Source organism: Poecilia reticulata, linkage group LG2, assembly GCF_000633615.1.
Source record: "Poecilia reticulata strain Guanapo linkage group LG2, Guppy_female_1.0+MT, whole genome shotgun sequence".
Lineage (NCBI taxonomy): Eukaryota > Metazoa > Chordata > Actinopteri > Cyprinodontiformes > Poeciliidae > Poecilia > Poecilia reticulata.
Genome location: NC_024332.1, coordinates 5,303,288 through 5,325,723, shown reverse-complemented (window position 1 = coordinate 5,325,723; position 22,436 = coordinate 5,303,288). Strand labels below are relative to the sequence as shown.

The window sequence follows — 22,436 nt, the reverse complement described above, 5'->3', positions numbered from 1 at the left end:
CTATAATCATTACCAGATCTTTTCTAAAGGACAGAGGATCAGATATTTATTGGAAAACACAAGGAAACAAAGAAGTTTAAATTATTGTGGAAATGCCGCCCCCGTGTGGGAATAATGAAGTACTGCATTACGTTTGAAAACATGCCGTTTAAGTAGTCATTTAAATTTTTTTATGTTCACAATTGTGGCATAATATTTATTTTTAGCTGCTTAGACTACTTACATTTCCACCCCATCATCTGGACTAAAATGTGATGACGTTATGCATATCCTGTGAATAGGTATCTTAGACTCTGAGTCAAGCTCGTAGAGCGCCAAATTATTTTAAAATAACCCCTAAATGTTCGGCTAAACTGGAGTTTGACTGCAACTTTTGTAATTTAGTCTTAATAATAACTTTTAGGAAACTTTTCTCTTAAGGTTAGTTTTGTGTTGAAAACTGAAAGGAAATATTCTACAAATGTTCCCTGGTGTTACACATTTTACTATACACTTTAGAAAACCAACTTCATGGAAGTTTCCTTCGAGGTTCTTTAAATATTATCTAGAACATTCACGAGAACCTCTCGGACTTTCTTTGGACGTGTTCTTAATGTTAGTTTCAACACGGAGACTGTGCAGTTTTGTGTTTTCACGAAACGTTAACTACGACTTTGCCAATGATGATAATAAAGTTTCGTCTCCATGGTTACCTTAAAGTTCCATGATCACTGTCCGACTGAGGTTTGCTCGGGGGTCTCCGGCTGACTCACACCGTTGGAGGCGACCAAAGAAGCAGAGCTGCAGAACTTTTGCGGGCCATGTTTAAACTCGGATTATAGTCCGAATACATCTTTAAGAGGCAAAAATTATTCGGATGAATGTGGCTATGGAGGTGGAGAATCAAAACACGGTGAGTAAAACTGTCTTTACACGTTGCTAGTCGTTCAGCTAGCCGGCGATGCTAACAGTTCTAACGTTTTTGACGTTGAATATTTTCAATAGGGACTTTCTTCTGTTTTAACTTTGCTGTCAGTACGGTATCGCCATAACATTAGTTGGATACATTTTTCACCAAATTAAAGAAATTGTAGGCTTTTGAAGTATGATCTCGATCAAGCTCGGTTGCGAAGGTGCAAATTAAACAGAGGAAATGGAAAATGTATTATAAAGATAATGAATTTATGCTTAAGAACGGCCATGTTCGCAGCTGGCAAAATGTAAAATGTATTTTTGTGGTAAAATTGCAGTGGAAAATGGTTCGTAAGCTAGTTTGTGTGAAGTTAGCATCTGATTCGTAGCTTTCAAATGCCAAAAAGGGCTATTTCACAGTTTTTACGGGATCCGCACCGTCGCCTTTCGTTGAACTTTCATCAAATAGAGTAATATCCTTGAAATAATTCATTATGTCTGACATGTCTAAGTATTGTGGTTTGTCAAGCATGGCCTCAATTCAGGTGACTTCAAAGCTCCCCGAACGCATTGAAATGGTTTAAAAACACTGTATTAAGATGCACATAATTCTCCCAAAACCATCCAAAAAGTTACAATTTTAATGCCAGAAAAAAACTTTTATATGTTTAAAAATTAAAATAAACATTTGTGTTTTTATTAAAGTAATAAAACATTTACAAACAACCAACCGTCTTTTAAATAATTGTTAATAGAAATAGAGCAGGGGTCTCCAACCTCTGGCCCCGGAGCCGCATGTGGGTCTTTGGTCTTTACACAATGGCTCTTAATAACTAATGACACTAGAAGTACTAGTAATGGATTCATTTAGATTTATGTCTAAAAATTGGGACATCAGCCTTCATTAAAACCCCAGCTTCAAATCAGATGTTAACTTCAGCGTTGTTTACCTTGCATCAAAAGCTGAATATGATGAAAGCTGTTGATATTTTCATCTTAAAGTGTAAAAAGTTTATTTAAAAATGCTGTTCTAAGTTGTTGAGATCTGCAGGTTCTCCCATTTCTTTCCCCTCCTCACTGTTTATTTTGTGAAATTCATTGAGCATGATGATGCACTTTGGGATTCTGTTGCTTCTCTAACATTGCTTTGCTTTTTAAAGCTCACATCCTGCCCTTCGTCGCTTAATGACAGCAGCTCTTCGTCTTCTGATGTCTTAAATCAAGAGAACCCTCTGGAGAGCCTTGCCCACCACCCCCCAATTCCTGGCACCATCATTCCCAACCGGATTTTCGTCGGGGGAATCGACCACAGGGTGAGATTTCTTTGACTCGCTGTGGGGCGGAGATCAGTCCAGTCTGGTTAAAATAAATGTACCTGCTTTTTTTGAGGTCAACGAAGGCGACCTGCATCAGATCTTCTCGCAATACGGCGCAGTGAAAGACGTGAAGATAATAATAGACCGCTCAGGAATCTCAAAAAGGTTACTTCCTTCCTTCTGTCCTTTCTTCCCCTTTCCTCTCTACTCCCTGCCATTTTAAGCATGCCTTATAAATCTCTTGTCTGCCTCCTGTTTGTTTGAACAGATACGGGTTTGTTACGTTTGAAAACCAAGACGACGTGTTGAGAATCCTCAGTAATGTAAGTGCCATGACGCATCTGCATCCGTCTCATCCGTCCGGGTTTAATCTCGTTGTCTTAAATCAAAAGGCGACTGAAATCTCCTTTAAGGAGAAGAAGCTCTGCATTGGCCAGGCCGTTAAAAAGAACCACTCTTCAGGAAAAGGTAAGCTGAATTTCAGCCAGCTGGTTTTCTTTTCAAACTTTCCGTTTAGATGGATTTTCTTTCTTTTTTTTTTTTTTTCTTTTTTTTTTTTCTCTTTCTTTTTTCGTTGTTGTTGTTGTGTTTTTTTTCTCAGCTAAGAACGCCCGCATGGCCAACCTTGACCCTCAGATGTCCTGCGGGACGTTCTATCTGACCACATCCACAGGACATCCGTACACCTACCACAAGGGCGTGGCCTACTTTCACTGCCCCAGCATGAACCCTTTGGCTCACCACTGGTCGGTAAGGATCCGACCATTTCACCTGAAATCCCGCCGAATGCAGCATAAAGTGTGAAGAAGTTCATGGGAACTGGTTTCTTGCAGCCTCACCCTCAGCTGATGATTCCTCAGTCCCATCAGCCTGTTCACCCCCAGCAGCCACCTGTGTATCCTCACTACCAGGTAGCAAAGGGCACTTTTACCTTCAGAGTCAATGAATTCATCAAAGATAGCAGCTATTTTATATTTTCTGTCTTTTCACAGGACATCGCAAACCAGTATCAATGGAACATCGCTCAGGTTTGTGAAACAAATCATCGCTCGGCTGTTTAGGTAAATTTCCCCACTTGTCAACCCTGAGGTGTTTGTGTCCAGGTGCCGACCCCTTTCAGCGCAGCGATGTACTCACAGCAGCCAGAATATCCTTACCAGGCCCTGGATGGGAGCTCCTACCTGCCTCCTGGGCCCGCCATGGAAGGCAATACCCCAGAGGTGCCTAAGATTCACGAAGAAATAACAAGATTACAATCAGTTAATGTGGATTCAGATTATGTAATAAATATGTGTCTCTTGTTTGCAGTTTTTAGAGTCGACAGCGCCACATTTTTACTCAGGAATGACACCGATTGCTCTGCAGCATGACCCCAGAGAGGTAAAATTCTCCCCACTGGTTGGATTTCAGACTGAGACTATTAATCGAATTAATTGTGATGAATCGATCATTGAAATGATCGTCAACTAGTTTAGTAATCGATTAATTGTTAACTGGAGTTTACAGGCTCAGAAAAGGCTATTTGCTGAAAAGCTACATAATTAGAGCAGTCATTAAGTCAAAACTGTACAAAAAACATACATTTTTTGTAAATATCTTCTACCCAAAACTCCTGTAGTAACGAAGCTATTTAGTTTTATCTTCCCCTAATAATTTGCAGCCCTAGTTGGATTTTGATCAATGTTTCAGTGTGACATAAAGTGCCTGTAGTAGAAGATTAATTTATTGTGTCGCTTTTTACCAAGGGTACCAGTAAATCAATCATTCTGTTTGCATAAACTGAATCAAATCTCACCATACAGTTGGTGGATTTAGCGTCCGTCCACCCGGGAGCTTGGTGGCGTTCGTCTTACTGAGGCATTTTCTGTTTCCTTGTCCCACCGTAGAGTCAGCTGTTCCCCCGTTCGCGTGTCCATCTGAAGCCGAGGCACCGCCGCTACACGCACCCCAAGGACTACTACCATCTGCCCGAGCCCACAGAGTCGCCGGACGCCGCCGCGTTTCCCTTCCACGCCCCTCGCGTAGGCTAACCGGTCGACGTCTCCCCAAGCAGAATGTGCCACACTCTCCGCCGACAGTTCCTACTACTTCTCCATGAATTAGCACACGGTCATATTTGCTCCACAGCAACGCAGTGAAACTCTGCGACGCTTGCTTTTAATTTACGCATTAGGGTTACAGTTTTAACATCTTTGCGCTGAAGGACATCGTTCACAGCAAGGCTTTGAGACCCTGCAGGGGTCTCAAAGTGGGTTCTCTAACGATTTTTGCGAACAGCGCAGCTATTTTCGATGTCACATTTACACAATTCATGTTACTGGAGGACGGATCTAATGATCTTTTACGTGAAAAAAGCTGCTGCGGCAGTGTGTCATCATGGTGCCTTTCTGTTTCGCGTCAGAGCGGAAACATCTACGTTAAAATCCACAGTTAAAGTTTTTTCTCTTGGATCTGTGCCTGAATATGGAGGCTAAATGCTTCACCGTTGCCGTTTTGCCTTGTAGTGGTTGTGTTTGAGGGTCTTGAAGCTGTAATATTAGGGCGTTTTGTCAGCTTCGACCCTTTCAGGGACTGCCTCACATACTGGTTCTTCAAGCAGGGTTCCTACATAGTCTTAAAAAATGATGGAACTGTTTTCCAGAACTAGAACTACCAGTCCCAATTGCTACATTATAAATATCTGGATTTCTGAAAAAAAAAAAAAGTTGCTCCAATCAACCATTTTGGTTTGTCTGATAGCTTTAAAATGAAGAGGGACAAAGAAGTGATAGATTCGTTCATCCATTATCCCATTTCTCCCATCAGTTTGTCCAAAAGATTATCCGTTGTGCGTTCCTCCAACCATTTGTTAGTCTGTTCCCTTATCCATCCACCCATCTACCTGTTAGTTTGTTCAATTATCTATCCATGTATCAGTCTGACTACACATCCATCCATCATGTACTGATAACTCTACAGAGCCTTGAAAATGATAGAAAGTCGTCCTAGAACATGTAGGAACCCTGTTGAAGGCACTGCGTCCGTCTGCCTGGCTTTTATTGCACTTTCCCCTTTGACAGATATCGATTATTGAGTCCAGTCATAAAGGCAACGGGCTTACTCTGCACCATGGCCGACTGATGCATATTGAAGTAGATATTTAGCAGGTTGTCGTTGCACAGTTTGTCCACAAAGGCACTACAGTTGCTCCCGCATGGTGCGCTTTTAACGTTTCAGTGTGGACGAATTGTGCCGAGAACTGCTTTGCAGCACACAAGAACTGATCAGTGCTTTTCCACTGAGCAGTTTGGTGCAGGTTCTGGTTTTTCACGTGCGGAGTCACCTGGATTTGTCCTGCGAAGAAATCCTGGCCGACACATTTTAAAAGAGAAATAAGAAATTCCATGTTTGGAGCAGATCGGAGCTCAGCATGCGGATGGGTCGTTTTAGGAACTGATTGAAGCTTCATTTCTTTGTCACAATAGTTTTAGCATTGTTAAAGACGGAGGAGGTGCTTCTGTAAATGTGCCTTGTTTTTCCCCTTGTAGTGTTTTGTTTTTTTTGTTTTTTTTACTTTCAGACTTAAAAAAAAAAAGATAATTTTTTTTCCCCTTATTTTGAAGTTCAAAATGCTGTAAAAAGTCGCTTCTTCTCAGAGGACTCAACCAAAAAAACAATTCCTGTATTGAGAGAATTTAACTTTAAATCCACTTTAGGTGTGATTACTGGGTACTGCGACTAGTGTGTGCCAATTGCTTTCATTGCATTGCTTTGTATCTTATTGTACTTTCCTATATGCTTTATGGGTGAAACCCAATGTTTTCTATTTAGTCACAAAGCACATTGTAAACCTCCTAAACAACAATCCAGTTGGTAAATATATAGTTTTAATATTGTAAAGGTGATGTACAGCGTATATTTGAGATCTACGTACTTTGCTTTGTAATGCCCTATATTATCAGACAAGTTGTTGTAACATTGTTGTGGTTCAATGCGTTTGTAGTTTTCAATGCAAATAAACATTTTTGCTTTATGTTCCACGACGTCCAGGCGTGCTCTATGACTCGGTGATCTCGACTGAATACTCGGACCGATTGAAATGAAACGCTCCAAACTTTAGAGGGTCTGTGTTTGAGTGTGTGACAGCGGGGTCGGTAATCTGCCAGTAGGACCGCCGGCCCTGATGAATCAGGGTTTTATCTGAATGAATGGATAAAAGACCTTGGCACCACGGCAAAAACACCTCCTGCCTGCAAATTACAATAACAAAAAGACTAAGTCTCGTGACAGTAGATGGAGGTTTATAAAACAGCTGGGGGGTTTTCTGTGAATCTTTTACGCTGCTTTGTACAAAAACATTACTTACTAAACATTTCGGTTGACACGTTTTCTTCTCAATGTTTCTAATAAAAAGGCTGCATCTCCAACATACCAGTTTTGCTTCCCACCATGTCGCCTGGCCGCTGAAGGTGGAAAAATGCAGCATAGGCTACAATCATGCCCACAATCATCACATGACTAGAACAAGTGTTTTCTTGCCTGTCAATCGGCATAAACCATCCTTGTTATTCAGATTACAGTTTCATTCCAATCAAGCTGAATCCGATCAGAATATTCTGGTTAGGGCCTTTAAATGGACACATTTTATTCCAGTCAGCTGTTCAGAATATTGACTTTTGACCATGTATATGCTCTAACTTGCCACCCAAAAATCTAAAGAAATTCAGCAATGGATCGTTAACACTTAACTAGTGTTAATAAAGTGTCTGCAACAGAAACCCAAACATGCTAATCCAAATGTTGGACGTCATTTTACGTTTGCCAAAAAAGAGGAACGGTTGAAATAGCATTTCAACCGTTCCTCTTTAATCTGCTTAAACATTTTGGTTTTCATCCAGAGAGACACTGTGATGTCAGAGTCATTATGCATCTCTTATTAACATGGATTAATTGGACAATCAACAATCAGTAGGGTTAAATTTTTCATAAACTAAAATCACTTTTTTTAAAGGCAATGAACAGTAAAGTTGTCATATAAAAAGCATCCTTAACCTAATTAGAACAATCCATCTTCCAGAAAAGACCAAAACCTCATATTTGTTGTTCTTTAGGTATATATGGATTTTAGGATCTGTGCAAGTGTGAAGCTACAGGAAAAACAAGAATGCAAATCACTGGTGTTTTTTATTCTGCTGATACTGGGAGTGGTGGCCTTCGGATAACCATCTATCAATAGTGATGAACATGTGGAAAGTGAACAACAAAAAGCCATCATCGCGCCGCCGTTCATCGCTATACATAACCAGATTTGTGTTGTAAAAACCGATTTGGATGACAATACTTTATGCTGTGCCATCACACGGCTACTTTATATAAAAGGACAACGGTGCAGAGAGCATCTATTGAGCATCGGTCTGGCCTCCACTAATACAGCAATGGGAAAGGTAAGTTTATTACATCCTGCTAAAAAAAAGAAGAAAATCTCTCTTTGGTGTATTCATATGTATTTAGAGAAATATGACTTTTGCAGATCATATTCTACGAGGACAGGAATTTCCAGGGTCGCCATCATGAGTGCATGAGCGACTGCGCCGACCTGCACCCTTACTTCAACCGGTGCAACTCCATCCGAGTGGAGAGTGGCTGCTTCATGGTGTACGACAGGCCCCACTACCTGGGCCACCAGTACTTCCTGCGCAGGGGGGAGTACTCCGACAACCAGCGTCTGATTGGCATCAATGACTGCATCCGCTCTTGCCGCATGATCCCCACGGTAAGAAATAAGTGAAAAAACGGTTTAAGATCCACCCCTGTAACCTGCAAAAGACTCATAAATGCTCCCGTTGCAGCACCGTGGCTCCTACAAGATCAGGCTCTACGAGCGTCCGGACATGGGTGGCCAGATGCAGGAGATCAGCGATGACTGCCCCAACGTCCAGGACCGTCTACGGATGTCCGACATTAACTCGTGCAACGTGGTCGACGGCCACTGGCTGCTGTACGACCAACCCAACTACAGGGGGAGGACCTTCTACCTGAGACCCGGCGAGTACCGCAGGTACAGCGACTGGGGTGGCGCCAGCCCGAGAATCGGCTCTCTCAGGCGAATCACCGACTTTAACTAAGACCCTCGTTCTTCCATTTGTTCCTAATAAACATGCTTGGCTTAAATTGTGTGTAAAGGTCATTTTACCCAAATGTCATCCTTGGGGCGTCTCTTCAAGTAATCAGAAAGCATTCGAATGATTTAATTGACTTTATTTGTAGTATCTTACATACACAACACTTTGCACATCCTGTTTTTTCATATTGTGATACGTCTGATTGATCCCACCCTGGGGCTCAAGCTTCCCCAGTCATGAAACCTCCTGTACTGACCCTGGAGCAGCAGGTACTGGCGCCCCCTGAAGTGAGGATGCTCGTAGAAGAGCCAGTGGCCGTCCGTCGCATTGCAGGAGTGCACGTCATTAAAATGGAAGCGCTCGTAGAGAGAGGGGCAGTCATCAGTCAGCTCCATCTTCGTCCGTCCAAAGTCTGGGCGCTCGTAGATCATCATCTTATGAGACCCTTGGTGCTGCAGGAAAGATTGCATTTATTATTTGCTTCTGATGTGAAATTTGGATTGTACCTGGAGGGGGTCGTACCTTGGTAATCACACGGCAGGATCGAACGCAGTCGTTGAATCCCATCCAGCGCTGGTAGTCTGGATAGTCGCCCTTTGTCAGAAAGTACTGGTAGCCCAAGTAGTTGTTTTTCTCGTAGACCATCCAAGCTCCACTGTCCACCCTGATGGAGTTGCAGCGGCTGAAGTGGGAGTGCAGGTCCGAGCACTCGCTGCTGCACTCATAGGAGCGACCCTGAAAGTTTCTGTCCTCGTAGAAAATGATCTGTCAGGAATGCAGGAAGCGTCGGATCAAGTTAAGCACAAATGGCAAAGATCTGCCTCCACTTTTCTGATTTTGGTGAAGTAATTTAGAGAAACATAAAAAAAAAACAAAAAAACACCAAACGAAACGAGGAACCTTACCTTCACCATTGTGTTGGCTAATTTTGTTCACGCTGTAGCAGCAGCCGTGGGCTCCCGGCTGCATTTATAACCCACAGATGACCTGCAGCATTGTGATACATAACAATGATCGGACCTGTCAGCTTTTTTTAAACACTGTACCCCACAATGCATTTCAGCTGTTTGCTTTGAGGTGCAGCTGCCACCTGCATTTGTTTGACGAACAGGCGTTCATGAAACTTGGAGCGATCTTCCAAACATACGCATGGGTTGAACTGGAGTGATGCAAAAAAAATATTATAATAATAATTTTTAAAAAATCCCACTTTTTTTATTTTTAACGCTTCTTTTACCAACATTTTGCATGCATGTTTAATTCTGCTCATGTTCTAGGGCCTCTCTCTCTACAGGATACAGTAACACACATACTGTTTCTAGCATTTGTTAGACCTGCTGTGCATTCATTGGATGTATTTTAACATTTCAGAAGCATCTTTTTTAACACAACTCTAGATTTGTGGGAGTATTTCCACACCTGCCATGGTTCTGTGCAACAGACGTCCTCCATTGGCTTTTTATAAGAGTAAACAATTCACAGATTGTGATTCACTTTGGTTGTCAGTGTGTCAACAGCTGGTTTTTGGATAGCCTCCAGCTTTTTGGTTCTTGCTTTTGTTTGATTGAAATCCCCCATATTGTGATTCTCTCTTTGGGCTAAGCTCTAGAAATGTAATTCTCAATACAGTCTGCAAGTGGCAAATTTAATACACAGCAGCAGAGGCTGCATCAGAGTTGTAAAGTTTCAATATTACCCAGATACTTGAAGATGGTAAAATCATACACATAACTACAGCATGTGCTGTACTTATTCTGCAAAACAGATTTTTTTATAATATCAAATCCTACTCCACAGCCAAATAAAAGGCATAACTTTAAACACCTCAACATTTAGACTTTTGCTGTGTTGTCTAAACTAAAACTGAAGTAAACTTGCAGAGGAAGCAGGAAAAGTTAAGTCTACCCATGTAAATTATCAGTGTCCAAAGTTTGTTTGCTGTTTTGCTTGAAAGTTCTCAACACAACATGGCAAGCCAGTCCAGTATAGACAACGAAATATTTGTAGGTGCATCACCAAAATGTTACATTTCAAATAAAATAGTAAAACATAGCAATGCATTATGATTTTTTCTAGCCTAGTAGCTCCAGTTTCCAAAAAACCCTGAGAACATCATGTAAACCTTTGTTGTAGGAGGAGAATGTGTGAGACTTGTGATAGAGAATGATCAGGTTTTGGGACTTTATTGGACTCTATCACCTAATTAACTCCAAGATATCAATTTATCAATGAGGAAAGTTCAATATGGGGAAAATTGTGAAGTCTTCATGAAAACAAAAAGTTTTTTTTTTTTAGTTTTATTGATCTGCTAGGACAGCAATACATTTGTCAAGATAGACTAGTTTCTTAACATCACCCAGCGACAGCATCCTTTCTGTTTTTGAAAAATCATGGAGGGGACAGTTGACTACTTGAGAGAGCTGGTTATCATGTTAATTAGAGTATATTTTCTGGTCAAAAGTGTATTTTACGGTTGAACAAGAGTCAATGTAATCTTATCCAAATTGTCACTAATGGAACTCCATAGGCCAGAGAATTCTTTATATTTTTAGCACAAGTAATGAGAACTTCTGTCTTGTTTTAGTTCAAGAGAAGAATGGTTTTCATCAGTTTAGAACTTATATCTTCTAAGCATTACTACAATCTTTGCAGTTTGATGGTTTCTTCACATCGGATGAACATGTAAAACAGGCTATCATCTGCGTAGAATTGAAAACCAATGTCTTTTTTTTCTGATTATGCTGCACAGCAGGAATATGTAACAAAAAACGGAGGTGTTCCCATTTCCTTGTGGAATCTCATAACTAACTCCGGAAAGACTAATTGATGCATTATAACCACCAAAGTGAGCCTGACTGGCAGATAATAATGCATCTGTTTTGGTAGATAATCATTGCACAGTTCCCTTTCTGCACATTAGAGTTTATTGACAGGTGAGATCCACAACCTTAACAACACTGAGGGAGTATATTGTGAGTTAGAATGTATTTATAGCTTACTAGCTTAGCATAATGTTGTCTTCCCATGGAGGACACGCCTGACTATGTCTCTGTCCTACTGTTTTTCCATCCAAAAGCATTGTGGTTATATTAATATGTCATGCACTGGTCTTGCCCGTTCTACACAACCAATGTATCCAACACATCAGTTCACCAATTTGAAACCAGTTCATTTATTTTGCGTATCACAAATCAAGAGGTAAATTGTACAGTGAGATTGGAAATAAAAGCAAACAATGAACAAAAGGCACAAAAATCACAGATTCAGGATCAAAGATGAGGTTCCCCCTTTTTCTGCCTTCCACTGGTCGTTATTAAACTCGTCGGCTGAATAGAAACCATGAGAATTAGGACTCTGTGATGCGTCTGATTGAACTGAATCTGATGCCATTGCTGATTTCTCTGAGGTTCTTGTACTCCCCTGGCTTCAGGTACAGCATCCTGCCCTCGAATTCAGGCAGCTCGAACATCAGCCAGTAGCCGTCCACCACGTTGCACGACTGCAGGTCCGACATGTTGTAGCTGTCCTGGATGGAGTCGCAGTCATCAGTCAGCTCGTGCATTTGGCCTTCGAAATTTGTTTTCTCGTAGATCCGCATCTTGAAGGGTCCGGTGTGCTGTACAGGGCAGAAAACAAGTGACTTTAGTGAGTAATTTACTCCTTTTTTACATTTCAGGCTGCCCTCATCTCTCATTGATTGATTCAATAAGGATGATTACCACAGGGACGATTCGGCAGGACTGAATGCAGTCATTGAACCCAATTGTATCCTGATACTCAGGATACTCCCCTTTGGTCAGGAGGTACTGTTGGCCCCTGAAGTTGGGTTGCTCGTAGACCATGAATATCCCGCTCTCCACCCTGCAGGAGCTGCATCGTCTCAGGTGAGACGTGATTTCCGAGCAGTCGCCGACGCACTCATACGAGCGGCCCTGGAAGTTCCTCTCCTCGAAGAAAATAATCTGATAAGAAAAAAAGACATACAAACAGTTTTAGAGCTTTTTTTTTTTTTTTGGTCGCCCCAAAACACTCACCGTTGATACTGTGTATAAAACTATTAACTTTTTAGGAGTGTGCGGAGCAGTCTGGATAGTTTGCACCCTGCATTACCTTTCCGCTCATGATTTCTGTTGTTTTTCTCTCTGGCCCGCTGCCTTTTATGCATCATGTGACATCTAAAGAATCTGCCCCTCGATTGTACAAAATGCCCGAGTCAGCTCATCATGGAAATCCCCACCATCCTGCACATCAAAGCTGTGAACGCTGCAGCCTTCCTAATTAAAATGTATGGAGGCAAATGTTATGATGACATTGCAAAGTGAAATTATTGCATGTTAACATTTTTCATTGAAGGATTGGGTGGAGGGGGGGTTATGTTTGTTGGAGAATAAAAGATAACCCGAGTAAATGCAAAAGCTTTTTTCAAATAATTTAATTTATTAAGGATAAAAACGTTATCTAACCCAATCTGATTCGAGTCTGAGTTCATAATTCGACAGAAAGGAAAGGAGAGTGGACAAAAATAACAAACTACAGCAGACCAATACCAACTCAAACAACCCATGTCACATTGAGCCAAAAAATAATCTCAATGTTCTCCAAGAATTTTTGTGAAATATTCTACAAGTTAAGATGCATGTCTCAACAAATCTACAGGTAAAATAACACAACATTTCAGAAAAAAATAATATCAAGCAGTCAAACATAGTCGTGGTAAAGTAATACACAACTTTGGATTCTGGAATGGGTCTGGATACCTCAAGCATCACCCAAGACAATCGATAGGTCACTTACTACGTCTCTATAGTTACCAAAATAATTGATATTTAGAAAAAAATCATTCAGCAAAAAACCTGATGAGTTCAACGATACTTATTTGTGTCAAATTTGATATAAACAGATACATTTTCATCTCGCCAAGTTGTGTTTTGGCTAACCTGCGTCTTTTGCTTTTTTTTTTTTTACTTTTTAGATGTATTCTCCCAAAATCTGCAAAAGTGCCATTAGCTGATATCACTCTTATGCTGCTGTCACATTGTTCCCTTTCTTGCCATGTATGCCAGCATATTGAAAACTTGTGGCTCTAAACAAATTGAATTTTATGAAAGTCAGATCTGTCAGATCTACAATTTACTTGTGTTACTTGTGGTTTGCTCACGTTCTGAAAAGTGCACATATATAGGGATCAAAGGTGTGGAATTAACAGAGTTCAACTCGGGACAAGGTAAGTAGCTTTTTTCACCGGATCACTGTCACGGTTTATTTATTTACTTTGTTTTCTTTTTCATATTTAAGGTTCAACTACCAATCTAGAAGTTCATAGTTGCTGCTCTACTGCTGCCCCCAAGTGGTCAGGTTAGTCAAAATAATAATAAAGTAGGTCATGCTGTCAGCTTCACTTCTGATTTTTAAACATCCTGCATGCCGAGTTGAGTAAAGCATCTGCATAGTGTGGAATGAGATTAAGTTTCATCGATTCTGTAGCAATGGCACACATGTGCAACATAACGTTGGTGGCATGGTTTGCATATTGTCACCGTTTCATTTCTAATTGGTGGTAAGGTGGTGCTGGGGGGGCTCACATAGTTTTGCCTACAAAATATTTTTAGTATGAATATGAATTGATGTAATTCCAGTTTAGAGAGAATGGAGCCTTTAATCCCTGCTTGTCAAGTACAGAAAAGATACGACAAAGATACTTCAAAAAATGTTTATTATTTTTCCTTGATGGTTTCGACCACTGTTAACACACATCCATGATGCGTCTGATGGAGCTGATTCTCATGATGTTGCTCATTCCCAGTTCGCGGAGGTTCCTGTACTCCCCTGGCCTCACGTACATCATCCTGCCTCTAAAGTTGGTCTGCTCGAACATCAGCCAGTGGCCGTCCATGACGTTGCAGGACTGGCAGTCGGACATGTAAAACCGATCCTGGAGAGACTCGCAGTCATCCATAAGCTCGTGCATCTGGCCGCCGAAGTTCTCTCTTTCGTAGATCCTCATCCTGAACTGTCCCCGGTGCTATTAAATACACAGGAAAGATTTATTCTTTTATTTTCTTGCTGGCTCACCAATTCAAATCTCCCCCTAAAAGAGACAATACAAATATCATACCATGGGAATGATACGACAGGAGCGGATGGTGTCCATCATGGCCATACCCATCATGCCCATCATGTTTCCCATGTACTGAAAGTCAGGGTACTCTCCCCTCCTCAGGAAGATCTGGTTACCCATGAAATTTGGGCGGTCGTAGCCCACAAAGCACCCGCTCTCAACCCTGCAGGAGTTGCAGCGATTCAGGTGCATGTGGATGTCAGAGCAGTCGCTGCTGCAGTCATAGGAGCGGCCCTGGAAGCTCCTCTCCTCATAGAAAATGATCTGCAGCAAGGGCACAGGAGAAAGGATGAAACACTGCTGCTGCTTGTGCGCAGCATAATTAAGTGTTTGGACCTTTTGCAGGATTTTTGATTTTTTTTTAACATGCAAACGGAAGACAAATCGGATATTACCCTGCCCATGGTGACGGTTTTCGTTTTTCCAAATGATGCCAACCGGCGTTGCTTTTATATCCACCATCAGCTCCAGACCACCTAGCTCACCTTTGTTTGAAACATCATGACTCATCATTAGGTTCACGTGGCCTTGCATTGATTTCTTTTTACACTACACCTCAATAGTTATTATTCTATGTTAACTGTAGCTTTGAAAGGTTACGCGAGGTCACAGAAAATTTATATTTATTTTAAGTCTTTTTTTTATGACAAAAAGTCAACGCATTCCTACTCTTGAGCTGACAAGACCTTGTTTTAGTCTCAGTCATTTTCCAGAGGCAGTACTCATCCTTTACATGAGTATTTTTTTGGATAAAGAGATGAATTAAGTTGTAGAAATTGCTGGAAGTGGACATGAAACCCGATATTTAGCTGAGAATAAATGAATTATTGCAGATTCTGATGTACGCTAAAGTCTGCCACCCTATAGTGCAGCTCTGTGCCACAATATAGAGTGATGACTCAAAGCTTTCAGCACAAGCCATGTGGAAATGCTACGGCTGTGCAATGTATAAAAAGGGAAAGGGTCGATGTTGGTGCGCTGAATCTCACAATTAGCTCACAATTATCATGACCATGGGGAGGGTAAGTGAAATTTCCCAAACATTAGATGCAAAATGACTCAGAGCAAAGATCAAGTACGAACTGATCATTTCTCCTGTGTTATTTATTTATTTTTTTTGTAGATTATATTCTATGAGGACAGGAACTTTCAGGGTCGCTCCTATGAGACCAGCAGCGACTGCCCGGAGCTCACCTCCTACCTGAGCAGGTGTAACTCCTGCAGGGTGGAGAGTGGCCTCTTCATGGTCTACGAGAAACCCAACTTCATGGGCCTCCAGATACTGGTGAGGAGGGGTGAGTACCCCGACAACCAGCGACTGATGGGAATAAGCACAAGTGACTGCATCCGATCTTGCCGCATGATCCCCATGGTAAGTGGAGGACTTCCCCGTCAGCAGGACAATGTTGTGGTTTAAGTCTCAATCAGACGGTTGTTTGATTTCAGTGTAATTTCTCCCTCCGCAGCAACGAGGACCCTTCCGCCTGAGGATCTACGAGAGGGAGAACTTCGCAGGCCAGATGCATGAGCTGGTGGACGACTGCGAGAACATGATGGACCGCTTCCGCATTTCCGAGTGCCAGTCCTGCAACGTCATGGAGGGCCACTGGCTGATGTTCGAGCAGCCCAATTACAGGGGCAGGATGCTGTACCTGAGGCCAGGAGAGTACAGGAACCTGCGGGAGATGGGTTTGAGCAGCTCCACGAGGTTCAGCTCCATCAGGCGCATCATGGACGCCTGTTAGCTCTTGAGCCTTGAATGTAGCCGGTGAAAACCAGAATAAAGCAAGCTGAAATCCAGAATGTGTTTGTACCTGTGCCTCATTCTGACCTAAACTAGATGGGAAAGGAAGAGTTTCTGCCATTTCTAATGCATTTATGGGAACTTTTTGACAATAAAGTACAAGGTTTGAACAAACCCTTCGTATTTCTAAATGTTCACATTAGCAGAACAATTATATTTAAAATGTTGAGACAGTGGAACGACTAATAACGCCTAAAATTACCTATTTTAATAGGTCAAGCTTTGAACATATCCTAATATGCATTAATATGCACAGCAAAACCGTCTTGGCACTACGGCTACGCTACGGTCATCCTAAGTTCCGACCTTAGGGAAACAACCAATCATTGCCCAGGAAAATCAATGGTGCTCCTGGATTGGCTGTTTTGCAAAAAACAGCCCATAGTATGTCAAGTGGCATTGCTCCTGTTTGGCTTAAATATTTCAGCTTCCAAACTGTATTTCCTTTTGAATGTTTTACAAACGCTTTACAAAGTGATCCATGAACTGGTGAGTTTTCCGGAAATAATTTGGAGTCACGTTCCAGAGAAACATCCATGAAGAGGTCAATCTCTGAATAGACCGGAGTACTCCGTTTTTAATAGATTCTTTCAACAAATCATTCTCAAAAGCGGACACAAGGAACAGAACGAATGAGGAACTAAAAGCTGGGTAACACAATGTAATTGTTTGAATGCAGTTAAACACCTTATGTGCAGAACTTTTTATTCAAATGTGCGCTTTAGATATCTGTGTGTGGACCATGTTGCCAACCTGTTCTGTGCAGTTGTTCATATACTGCAAACAGTTCTCTCTCCCAGCTCTATGAATTAAGTCACTGATGTTGCAAGAATCCCTCATCCCAACCTACGAAGGTTATGGTGCAAAATGTACTTTTTGACTTATTCCTGTCTTCAATTCAAGCATCAAAAAGCGTCACCTTGAACTCATATTGCATATGTTGTTTTGAACTTATTATTCATCTCTCTTGAATCAAACGAGTCATACACAACTGGGATCAAAATTAACTTCCACTGGAAAATGAAACAGGCATCACTCTAAAGATAACAGGACATAATAAAGGGGGGACATTTTATTTTCTAAATAATTAAGGACAAATATTGTACTATTGCAAATAAGTCCTTCTTACACTGACCAGCTATTTTGCATTTTTCCACTGATATTTGGGTGATTTCCTTCATCAATGATCTCCGAATGTTTGAAATTGGAAAGCCTCTTTGCCATCACCCTAATCTTTAGCTCTCTCCATAGAAACTCTATCAGAATCAAATCAGTATTCTGGACCTGTAATAGATACAACGTTTTAATAGTGTGGGGGGAAAAATACAAGTAAAATAATATCAAGGCTACTAAAATCTGTAATAAAAAAAACACCCCGAAATTATTTAATTTTCACAGTGAGCTGTTCAGGTTATATAATTCACATGTCCACTTTCCAGGACATTCCACTGACTATGCACACAACAAAACTGCATGAAACCTCACTGTTGAAATATTTTTTGTACCATAAAAATGCAAAATAAATAATAATAAAAAAAAACAATAGCAAATTTATGTAAGATTCCTAAAATACAGATTCAGATGCAGTCAAATGTGATTATTTTCTGTCATCCATGCTGTTTGCAGCTGATCCTCTATCGCTCCAGCGTGTGTTTGATAGAGGCTCATCATGAAGCTGGAACAAAGGCAAATCAAATGACACCAAGCTGTTTCTGCTGATATGCAAATCCAGCTCATTTGGGTATCAAAGACTTGCCACGCTCTGCACATTTTCTTTATGGATAAATACTTTGATGGGCCTGCAGCAAAGAACCAGGTTTACATTGCATCCAAATGGGGAAGGTAAAGATCTTCCACTGCAGTAAAGCGTTTAAAAAGCGACACAGAAAAATATATATATATACTCATGCTTTTCCCCTCGCAGATCACGTTTTTTGAGGAGAAGAAATTCCAGGGCCGCTGCTACAACTGCAGCAGCGACTGCGCCGACCTGCACACGCACTTCAGCCGCTGCAACTCCATCCGGGTGGAGAGCGGCGTGTGGGTGATCTACGAAAGGCCCAGCTACAAAGGTTTCCAGTACATCCTCAGCCCCGGGGAGTACACCGACAGCCAGCAGTGGATGGCCTTCAGCGACAGCGTCAAATCATGCCGTGCTGTGAAGAACGTGAGAGTCTGGATGCAAAAGATTCAGGAAACACTTTCTTAGTCGAATTTAAGATTATCCCTGCAATGACCCTCTCTCTTATGTTTATTTTTAGATTTATGGCAGCTCCTGGAAGCTAAGGCTTTATGAGAGACCAGATTTTGGAGGACAGGCGGTAGACTGCTCTGACGACGTCGCCTCGGCGTATGATACCTACAAGATGCGCGAGGCCTACTCCTGTGTGGTGACAGACGGCGCCTGGGTGTTGTACGACCTCCCCAACTACAGGGGGCATCAATTCCTCCTGGAGAGGGGAGAATACCGGCAGCACATTGACTGGGGGGCGTCGTCTCCTGGCATTGGCTCCTTCCGCAGGATCACAGAGTTTTAAGTGATGGAAGCTTCTTCTAAATGCCTGCACAACCAATAAAATTAAAGCAAAGCCTGACTTGTGTCTTCATTAGTTTATTAGAGTTCTGGTCAGAAGTTTATACGCTCAACATTTGCATGAAAGTCATGAATATTTGAATGTACCTGGCGTTTAAGGATATAGTCCAGAAATGTTCAAAATGACTTTGGGGTCAAAGTCTGTTGTCCCAGTTACATTTATCCCAAAACCAGTTCTGATGTTGGGATGATTGATTGTCCAGGTTGTCATCCATTTTCTACAAACCAATGCACTGATCATTTCAGTCAAACTTGATAGCATTCATTTTGGAGCAGCACCTTTCTTGTCTTTACCCTCTATGTCTATGGCTATGATAAAAGGATGCATCAGCATCTTCCAGGACTTCCTAGAGTCATTGAATTTTCCACTCTGCTCCTCCAAACTAGCAGCAGCAGAAATGAGCAAACACCTGGTAGAACTGCTGATCTCATTATATGAACTCCTAAGCACGATTGTAAATGGCATAATCACAACAGCATAGTTCGGATTACGTGCTGAAGGTGGAGTGTCTGAAAGACAGAGGTCCAACGTCAAGGATTAAATTGCTAAATAAAATTTATTTTATGTTATGTTTGATATATATAGCATTTTTGTAAAATTAAAAGTAACATAGTTTCTTGATTGTGCTATGAAATGGCCAAAGTCACATGTATGTAAGGGAAGTAAGGGATTTATTCAAATGTTAAAGGTGGGGAAAGAAAATTTGGCACAAAAGTAAGGCAATCTGTGTTTGCTCGATTTTTTTTGTTGTTGTTGTTGTAGGCATGCATCTTCGTAATAATTCGTATACCGCTGAAATTTCCATTTACTTCTTGAGTGATGCCACACTTGCAAGGAAAATGTGAGTAATGAGTAATGTCTGCTTAGATGAAATTGAGGTTTTTGGCCTCCATGCAAAACACTGTATGGTGTAAAACTGACCACACACAATGCTGAAAGCTAGGGTGAAACATGGTGGAGGGATGATTATGCTGCACGGATGTGTTCCTCCAAGGCAATTCTGGAAGATTTTGCAAAAGGTTTAAGACTGAGGTGAAGGTTCTCCTTCTGGTACGAGGACAACCCTAAACATACAGCCAGACCTAGATCCGATTTGGGATCTATTGGAAAGTTTTCACTTCACTACCAAGCACTACTTTCTTATCAGTTCAATAAAACTTCAGACATGGTATTTTCTGTTTCCAAGTAGAAGTCAACGGTCTGACATGTTGAATGTAAAGCGTTTATGAAACAGCTGGCCCAGTCCGGGGTCTGCACAGCCTCTGGTGCCTTCCTACCTTCCTGCTGGGTCATTGACTCAGCTCTAGGCGCTTCACTACAACCCAAATGTCCTGCGGTGCCCTTGTTTTTGTCAGCACTCTCTGCTGGATCCAGCGGCTTTGGGCCGCTTTGTTCAGGGAAACAGGAGTCACTGCTTCAGAACAATGTGATTCGCCTGGATCAATTTTTGAATCGCTGATTGAAAAATCCACTTCGCACAAAGCAAAAAACCATGTGCTTGACTTTATTGTTCTTGCTCTGTATAAAGAGCATACCGGAGGTGGCAGGTGTAATATTTTATTTAGCACACCAAACTTATTGATATCAACTATGGAAAAGGTAATGTGATCATTTAATATATACACATGTTACAGTCACCGATTTAACCTGGTGTTTGTGTTTCAGATCATCTTCTACGAGGATAGAAACTTTCAGGGCCGATATCATGAAAGCGGCAACGACTTCAGCGATCTGCACACGTACGTCAGCCGCTGTAACTCCATCAAAGTCCTGGGCGGGTTCTGGGTGGTCTATGAGAAACCGAACTACATGGGCCACCAGTACGTGCTGAGTCCAGGAGAGTATCCAGACTACCAGTACTGGCTGGGTATCAACGACGCAGTCAGGTCTTGCCGTGTCGTTAGACATGTAAGTGGTTTTTCTATCACAAACAACACAAACAAACCATTTTTTCAGAGTGGATTTTCTTTTTTGACCCTGCCAAGGTGGGGAATATGTGGCGGATGAAGATTTGGGAGAAGCCGAACTTTGAGGGCGAGTCTGTGGAGCTGTCAGACAACATGCCCACCTTCCATGAGCGCTGGCAGAGCCGCGACGTCCAGTCCTGCAAAGTGTTCGAGGGGGCCTGGATCTTCTACGAACACCCCAACTACAGGGGGCGCCAGTACCTGCTGGAGAAGGGCGAGTACAGGCGGTACTCGGAGTGGGGAGGCAGGCAGCCCAGTGTGGGCTCAGTGCGCCGGGTGAAGAACTAAGCTCTTAACCCCTCTGTATGCATCTGGGGAATAAAACCAGAATGAAAATGTGATGTCTTTTCTTATCAGTTGTTTCAAATTGATGTAGTTTATAAGATATATCAACCAACAAGAATAGAATAAATTTATAAACTTCTAGTTTAGCAAAAAAGGTAGTTATATATTTTTGAGAGTCTGAGTCTTTGCCATCGCTGAGGGGGAATTTTGTTGAACTTTTCCTTGCACAATTATTTTTAATTTAACCATAATAGAGAATTTTTGAGTGTTAGCTTCTACATCTCAATCATATTTTGGTCCAGACTTTGACTAGACCAATCCAAAATATTCACTTTTTAAATTTTATTTTATGTATTCATTTATTTTTAACCATTCAGAAGTGGATTTATGCATAATTGATGGTTCTATCAGCTACAAGTATTATTTGTTCTTAAGAAGTGAAATCACCCCAGACCATCACACTACCACCACCATGTTTGACACAAGATGCTATGTTGTTTTTTTTAAATGCTGTATTGGTTTTCACTTCAGATCTAGAGATGATGCACCTTTAAAAACAGAATATTTTAGTCTGTTTATGCCCTGTGCCTTTCTTAAAGTTAAATTATGAACTCTGACCTCAACTGAAACAAATGAAGCCCACAGTTCTTTACAGATGTCTCTTTGTGTTCTTCTGTGATGTATCTTTGGATTAAGTTCAGCTCCAAGATTTGTGGATGTTTTATTTTACCTTGTTCTGCTGGAGTCCAAAAGCCTCCGGAATGGTTTTGTAATGATTTCCACATTGATGGAAGTTTGTGATTTGGATGGATGTTCAGAGTTTACATCTTTTAGGCAAAATATCAGCATCAACTCATCAAAAACATGTCAGGAAACAATTGCCGAATCAGCTGCTGCATTAATCGAGAGCTCATTTGAATGACAGCAATTGTGCTGGTTTTGCATTTCATCAGCCTTTATATAAAGGTGGTGGATCGGTGATGCAGTGTGAATTAGGTGGGGGGACTTTCATTTGATCTGCTTTGGAGGACCATAACATTGCCTAATCATGGAGCGCACAGGGAAGGTGAGTACAGGATCTTTCCTGCTATATTAAAGAGATTTTTATTTTATTTTTTATTTTTTTACTAAATATTCTCCACCATGGTGATCAGTTTACCTTGCTAATTTCTTTAAACCACCATGTTCCTGCTGATTATGGGGTCAGTTCCTCTGTTTTAAGTGGCAAAAGGTTCAGACAAACAGTTGAGTTTAATGAAGAAAACAATATTTTTGTACTAAATTATTATTCTTTCTTTCTTTCTTTTCGAAAAAGTCAATATGCATCATGTCTCTTCAAAATAGAAGAGGATATAGAAAA

The 22,436-nt window shown here is 41.3% G+C and overlaps 9 protein-coding genes across 11 annotated transcripts in view; 6 read left to right on the top strand and 3 right to left on the bottom strand.

Annotated features, from left to right (window-relative positions):
* Nucleotides 1–709: 709 nt before the first annotated feature.
* On the top strand, nucleotides 710–6,229 carry LOC103475009 (protein boule-like). Of its 2 annotated transcripts, none has more exons than XM_008426381.2 (11): nucleotides 710–892; nucleotides 2,052–2,204; nucleotides 2,281–2,372; nucleotides 2,476–2,530; nucleotides 2,600–2,675; nucleotides 2,881–2,957; nucleotides 3,041–3,118; nucleotides 3,200–3,235; nucleotides 3,311–3,427; nucleotides 3,516–3,587; nucleotides 4,094–6,229. In XM_008426381.2, exons 1-11 carry the CDS (start codon nucleotides 857–859, stop codon nucleotides 4,235–4,237), a joined length of 936 nt encoding a protein of 311 aa, XP_008424603.1. In that variant the 5' UTR covers nucleotides 710–856; the 3' UTR covers nucleotides 4,238–6,229. The 2 variants fall into 2 exon arrangements, with proteins under 2 accessions (XP_008424603.1, XP_008424595.1); XM_008426373.2 differs by having other exon boundaries at nucleotides 711–892; nucleotides 2,809–2,957.
* Nucleotides 6,230–7,521: 1,292 nt separating this feature from the next.
* On the top strand, nucleotides 7,522–8,357 carry LOC103475024 (gamma-crystallin M2-like). The gene is made up of 3 exons (XM_008426392.1): nucleotides 7,522–7,630; nucleotides 7,717–7,959; nucleotides 8,036–8,357. Exons 1-3 carry the CDS (start codon nucleotides 7,622–7,624, stop codon nucleotides 8,309–8,311), a joined length of 528 nt encoding a protein of 175 aa, XP_008424614.1. The 5' UTR covers nucleotides 7,522–7,621; the 3' UTR covers nucleotides 8,312–8,357.
* Nucleotides 8,358–8,423: 66 nt separating this feature from the next.
* LOC103475026 (gamma-crystallin M2-like) lies at nucleotides 8,424–9,324 on the bottom strand. The gene is made up of 3 exons (XM_008426406.1): nucleotides 9,214–9,324; nucleotides 8,831–9,073; nucleotides 8,424–8,760 (listed from the first exon to the last, which is right to left on the bottom strand). The coding sequence occupies exons 1-3, from the start codon at nucleotides 9,220–9,222 to the stop codon at nucleotides 8,491–8,493; spliced, it is 522 nt and encodes a 173-aa protein (XP_008424628.1). The 5' UTR covers nucleotides 9,223–9,324; the 3' UTR covers nucleotides 8,424–8,490.
* A 2,132-nt stretch (nucleotides 9,325–11,456) lies between these two features.
* On the bottom strand, nucleotides 11,457–12,445 carry LOC103475036 (gamma-crystallin M3-like). Its single transcript, XM_008426419.2, has 3 exons — nucleotides 12,419–12,445; nucleotides 12,028–12,270; nucleotides 11,457–11,924 (listed from the first exon to the last, which is right to left on the bottom strand). The coding sequence occupies exons 1-3, from the start codon at nucleotides 12,428–12,430 to the stop codon at nucleotides 11,655–11,657; spliced, it is 525 nt and encodes a 174-aa protein (XP_008424641.1). The 5' UTR covers nucleotides 12,431–12,445; the 3' UTR covers nucleotides 11,457–11,654.
* Nucleotides 12,446–14,004: 1,559 nt separating this feature from the next.
* LOC103475040 (gamma-crystallin M3-like) lies at nucleotides 14,005–14,887 on the bottom strand. Its single transcript, XM_008426426.2, has 3 exons — nucleotides 14,822–14,887; nucleotides 14,424–14,690; nucleotides 14,005–14,330 (listed from the first exon to the last, which is right to left on the bottom strand). Exons 1-3 carry the CDS (start codon nucleotides 14,828–14,830, stop codon nucleotides 14,052–14,054), a joined length of 555 nt encoding a protein of 184 aa, XP_008424648.1. The 5' UTR covers nucleotides 14,831–14,887; the 3' UTR covers nucleotides 14,005–14,051.
* A 452-nt stretch (nucleotides 14,888–15,339) lies between these two features.
* On the top strand, nucleotides 15,340–16,229 carry LOC103475049 (gamma-crystallin M3-like). Its single transcript, XM_008426436.1, has 3 exons — nucleotides 15,340–15,448; nucleotides 15,550–15,798; nucleotides 15,893–16,229. The coding sequence occupies exons 1-3, from the start codon at nucleotides 15,434–15,436 to the stop codon at nucleotides 16,169–16,171; spliced, it is 543 nt and encodes a 180-aa protein (XP_008424658.1). The 5' UTR covers nucleotides 15,340–15,433; the 3' UTR covers nucleotides 16,172–16,229.
* A 1,736-nt stretch (nucleotides 16,230–17,965) lies between these two features.
* On the top strand, nucleotides 17,966–18,824 carry LOC103475057 (gamma-crystallin M2-like). Of its 2 annotated transcripts, XM_008426455.1 has the most exons (3): nucleotides 17,966–18,072; nucleotides 18,155–18,397; nucleotides 18,492–18,824. In XM_008426455.1, exons 1-3 carry the CDS (start codon nucleotides 18,064–18,066, stop codon nucleotides 18,765–18,767), a joined length of 528 nt encoding a protein of 175 aa, XP_008424677.1. In that variant the 5' UTR covers nucleotides 17,966–18,063; the 3' UTR covers nucleotides 18,768–18,824. The 2 variants fall into 2 exon arrangements, with proteins under 2 accessions (XP_008424677.1, XP_008424667.1); XM_008426445.1 differs by lacking the exon at nucleotides 17,966–18,072 and having other exon boundaries at nucleotides 18,137–18,397.
* A 1,491-nt stretch (nucleotides 18,825–20,315) lies between these two features.
* LOC103475067 (beta-crystallin S-1-like) lies at nucleotides 20,316–21,132 on the top strand. The gene is made up of 3 exons (XM_008426465.1): nucleotides 20,316–20,423; nucleotides 20,490–20,732; nucleotides 20,810–21,132. Exons 1-3 carry the CDS (start codon nucleotides 20,415–20,417, stop codon nucleotides 21,077–21,079), a joined length of 522 nt encoding a protein of 173 aa, XP_008424687.1. The 5' UTR covers nucleotides 20,316–20,414; the 3' UTR covers nucleotides 21,080–21,132.
* A 906-nt stretch (nucleotides 21,133–22,038) lies between these two features.
* The window catches only part of LOC103475076 (gamma-crystallin M2-like), a 2,119-nt gene continuing 1,721 nt past the window's right edge, over nucleotides 22,039–22,436 (top strand). The window contains exon 1 of the mRNA XM_008426477.1: nucleotides 22,039–22,142. Within this exon, the coding sequence (XP_008424699.1) occupies nucleotides 22,125–22,142 (18 nt within the window). The 5' untranslated portion in view covers nucleotides 22,039–22,124. The remainder of the gene's footprint in view (nucleotides 22,143–22,436) is intronic.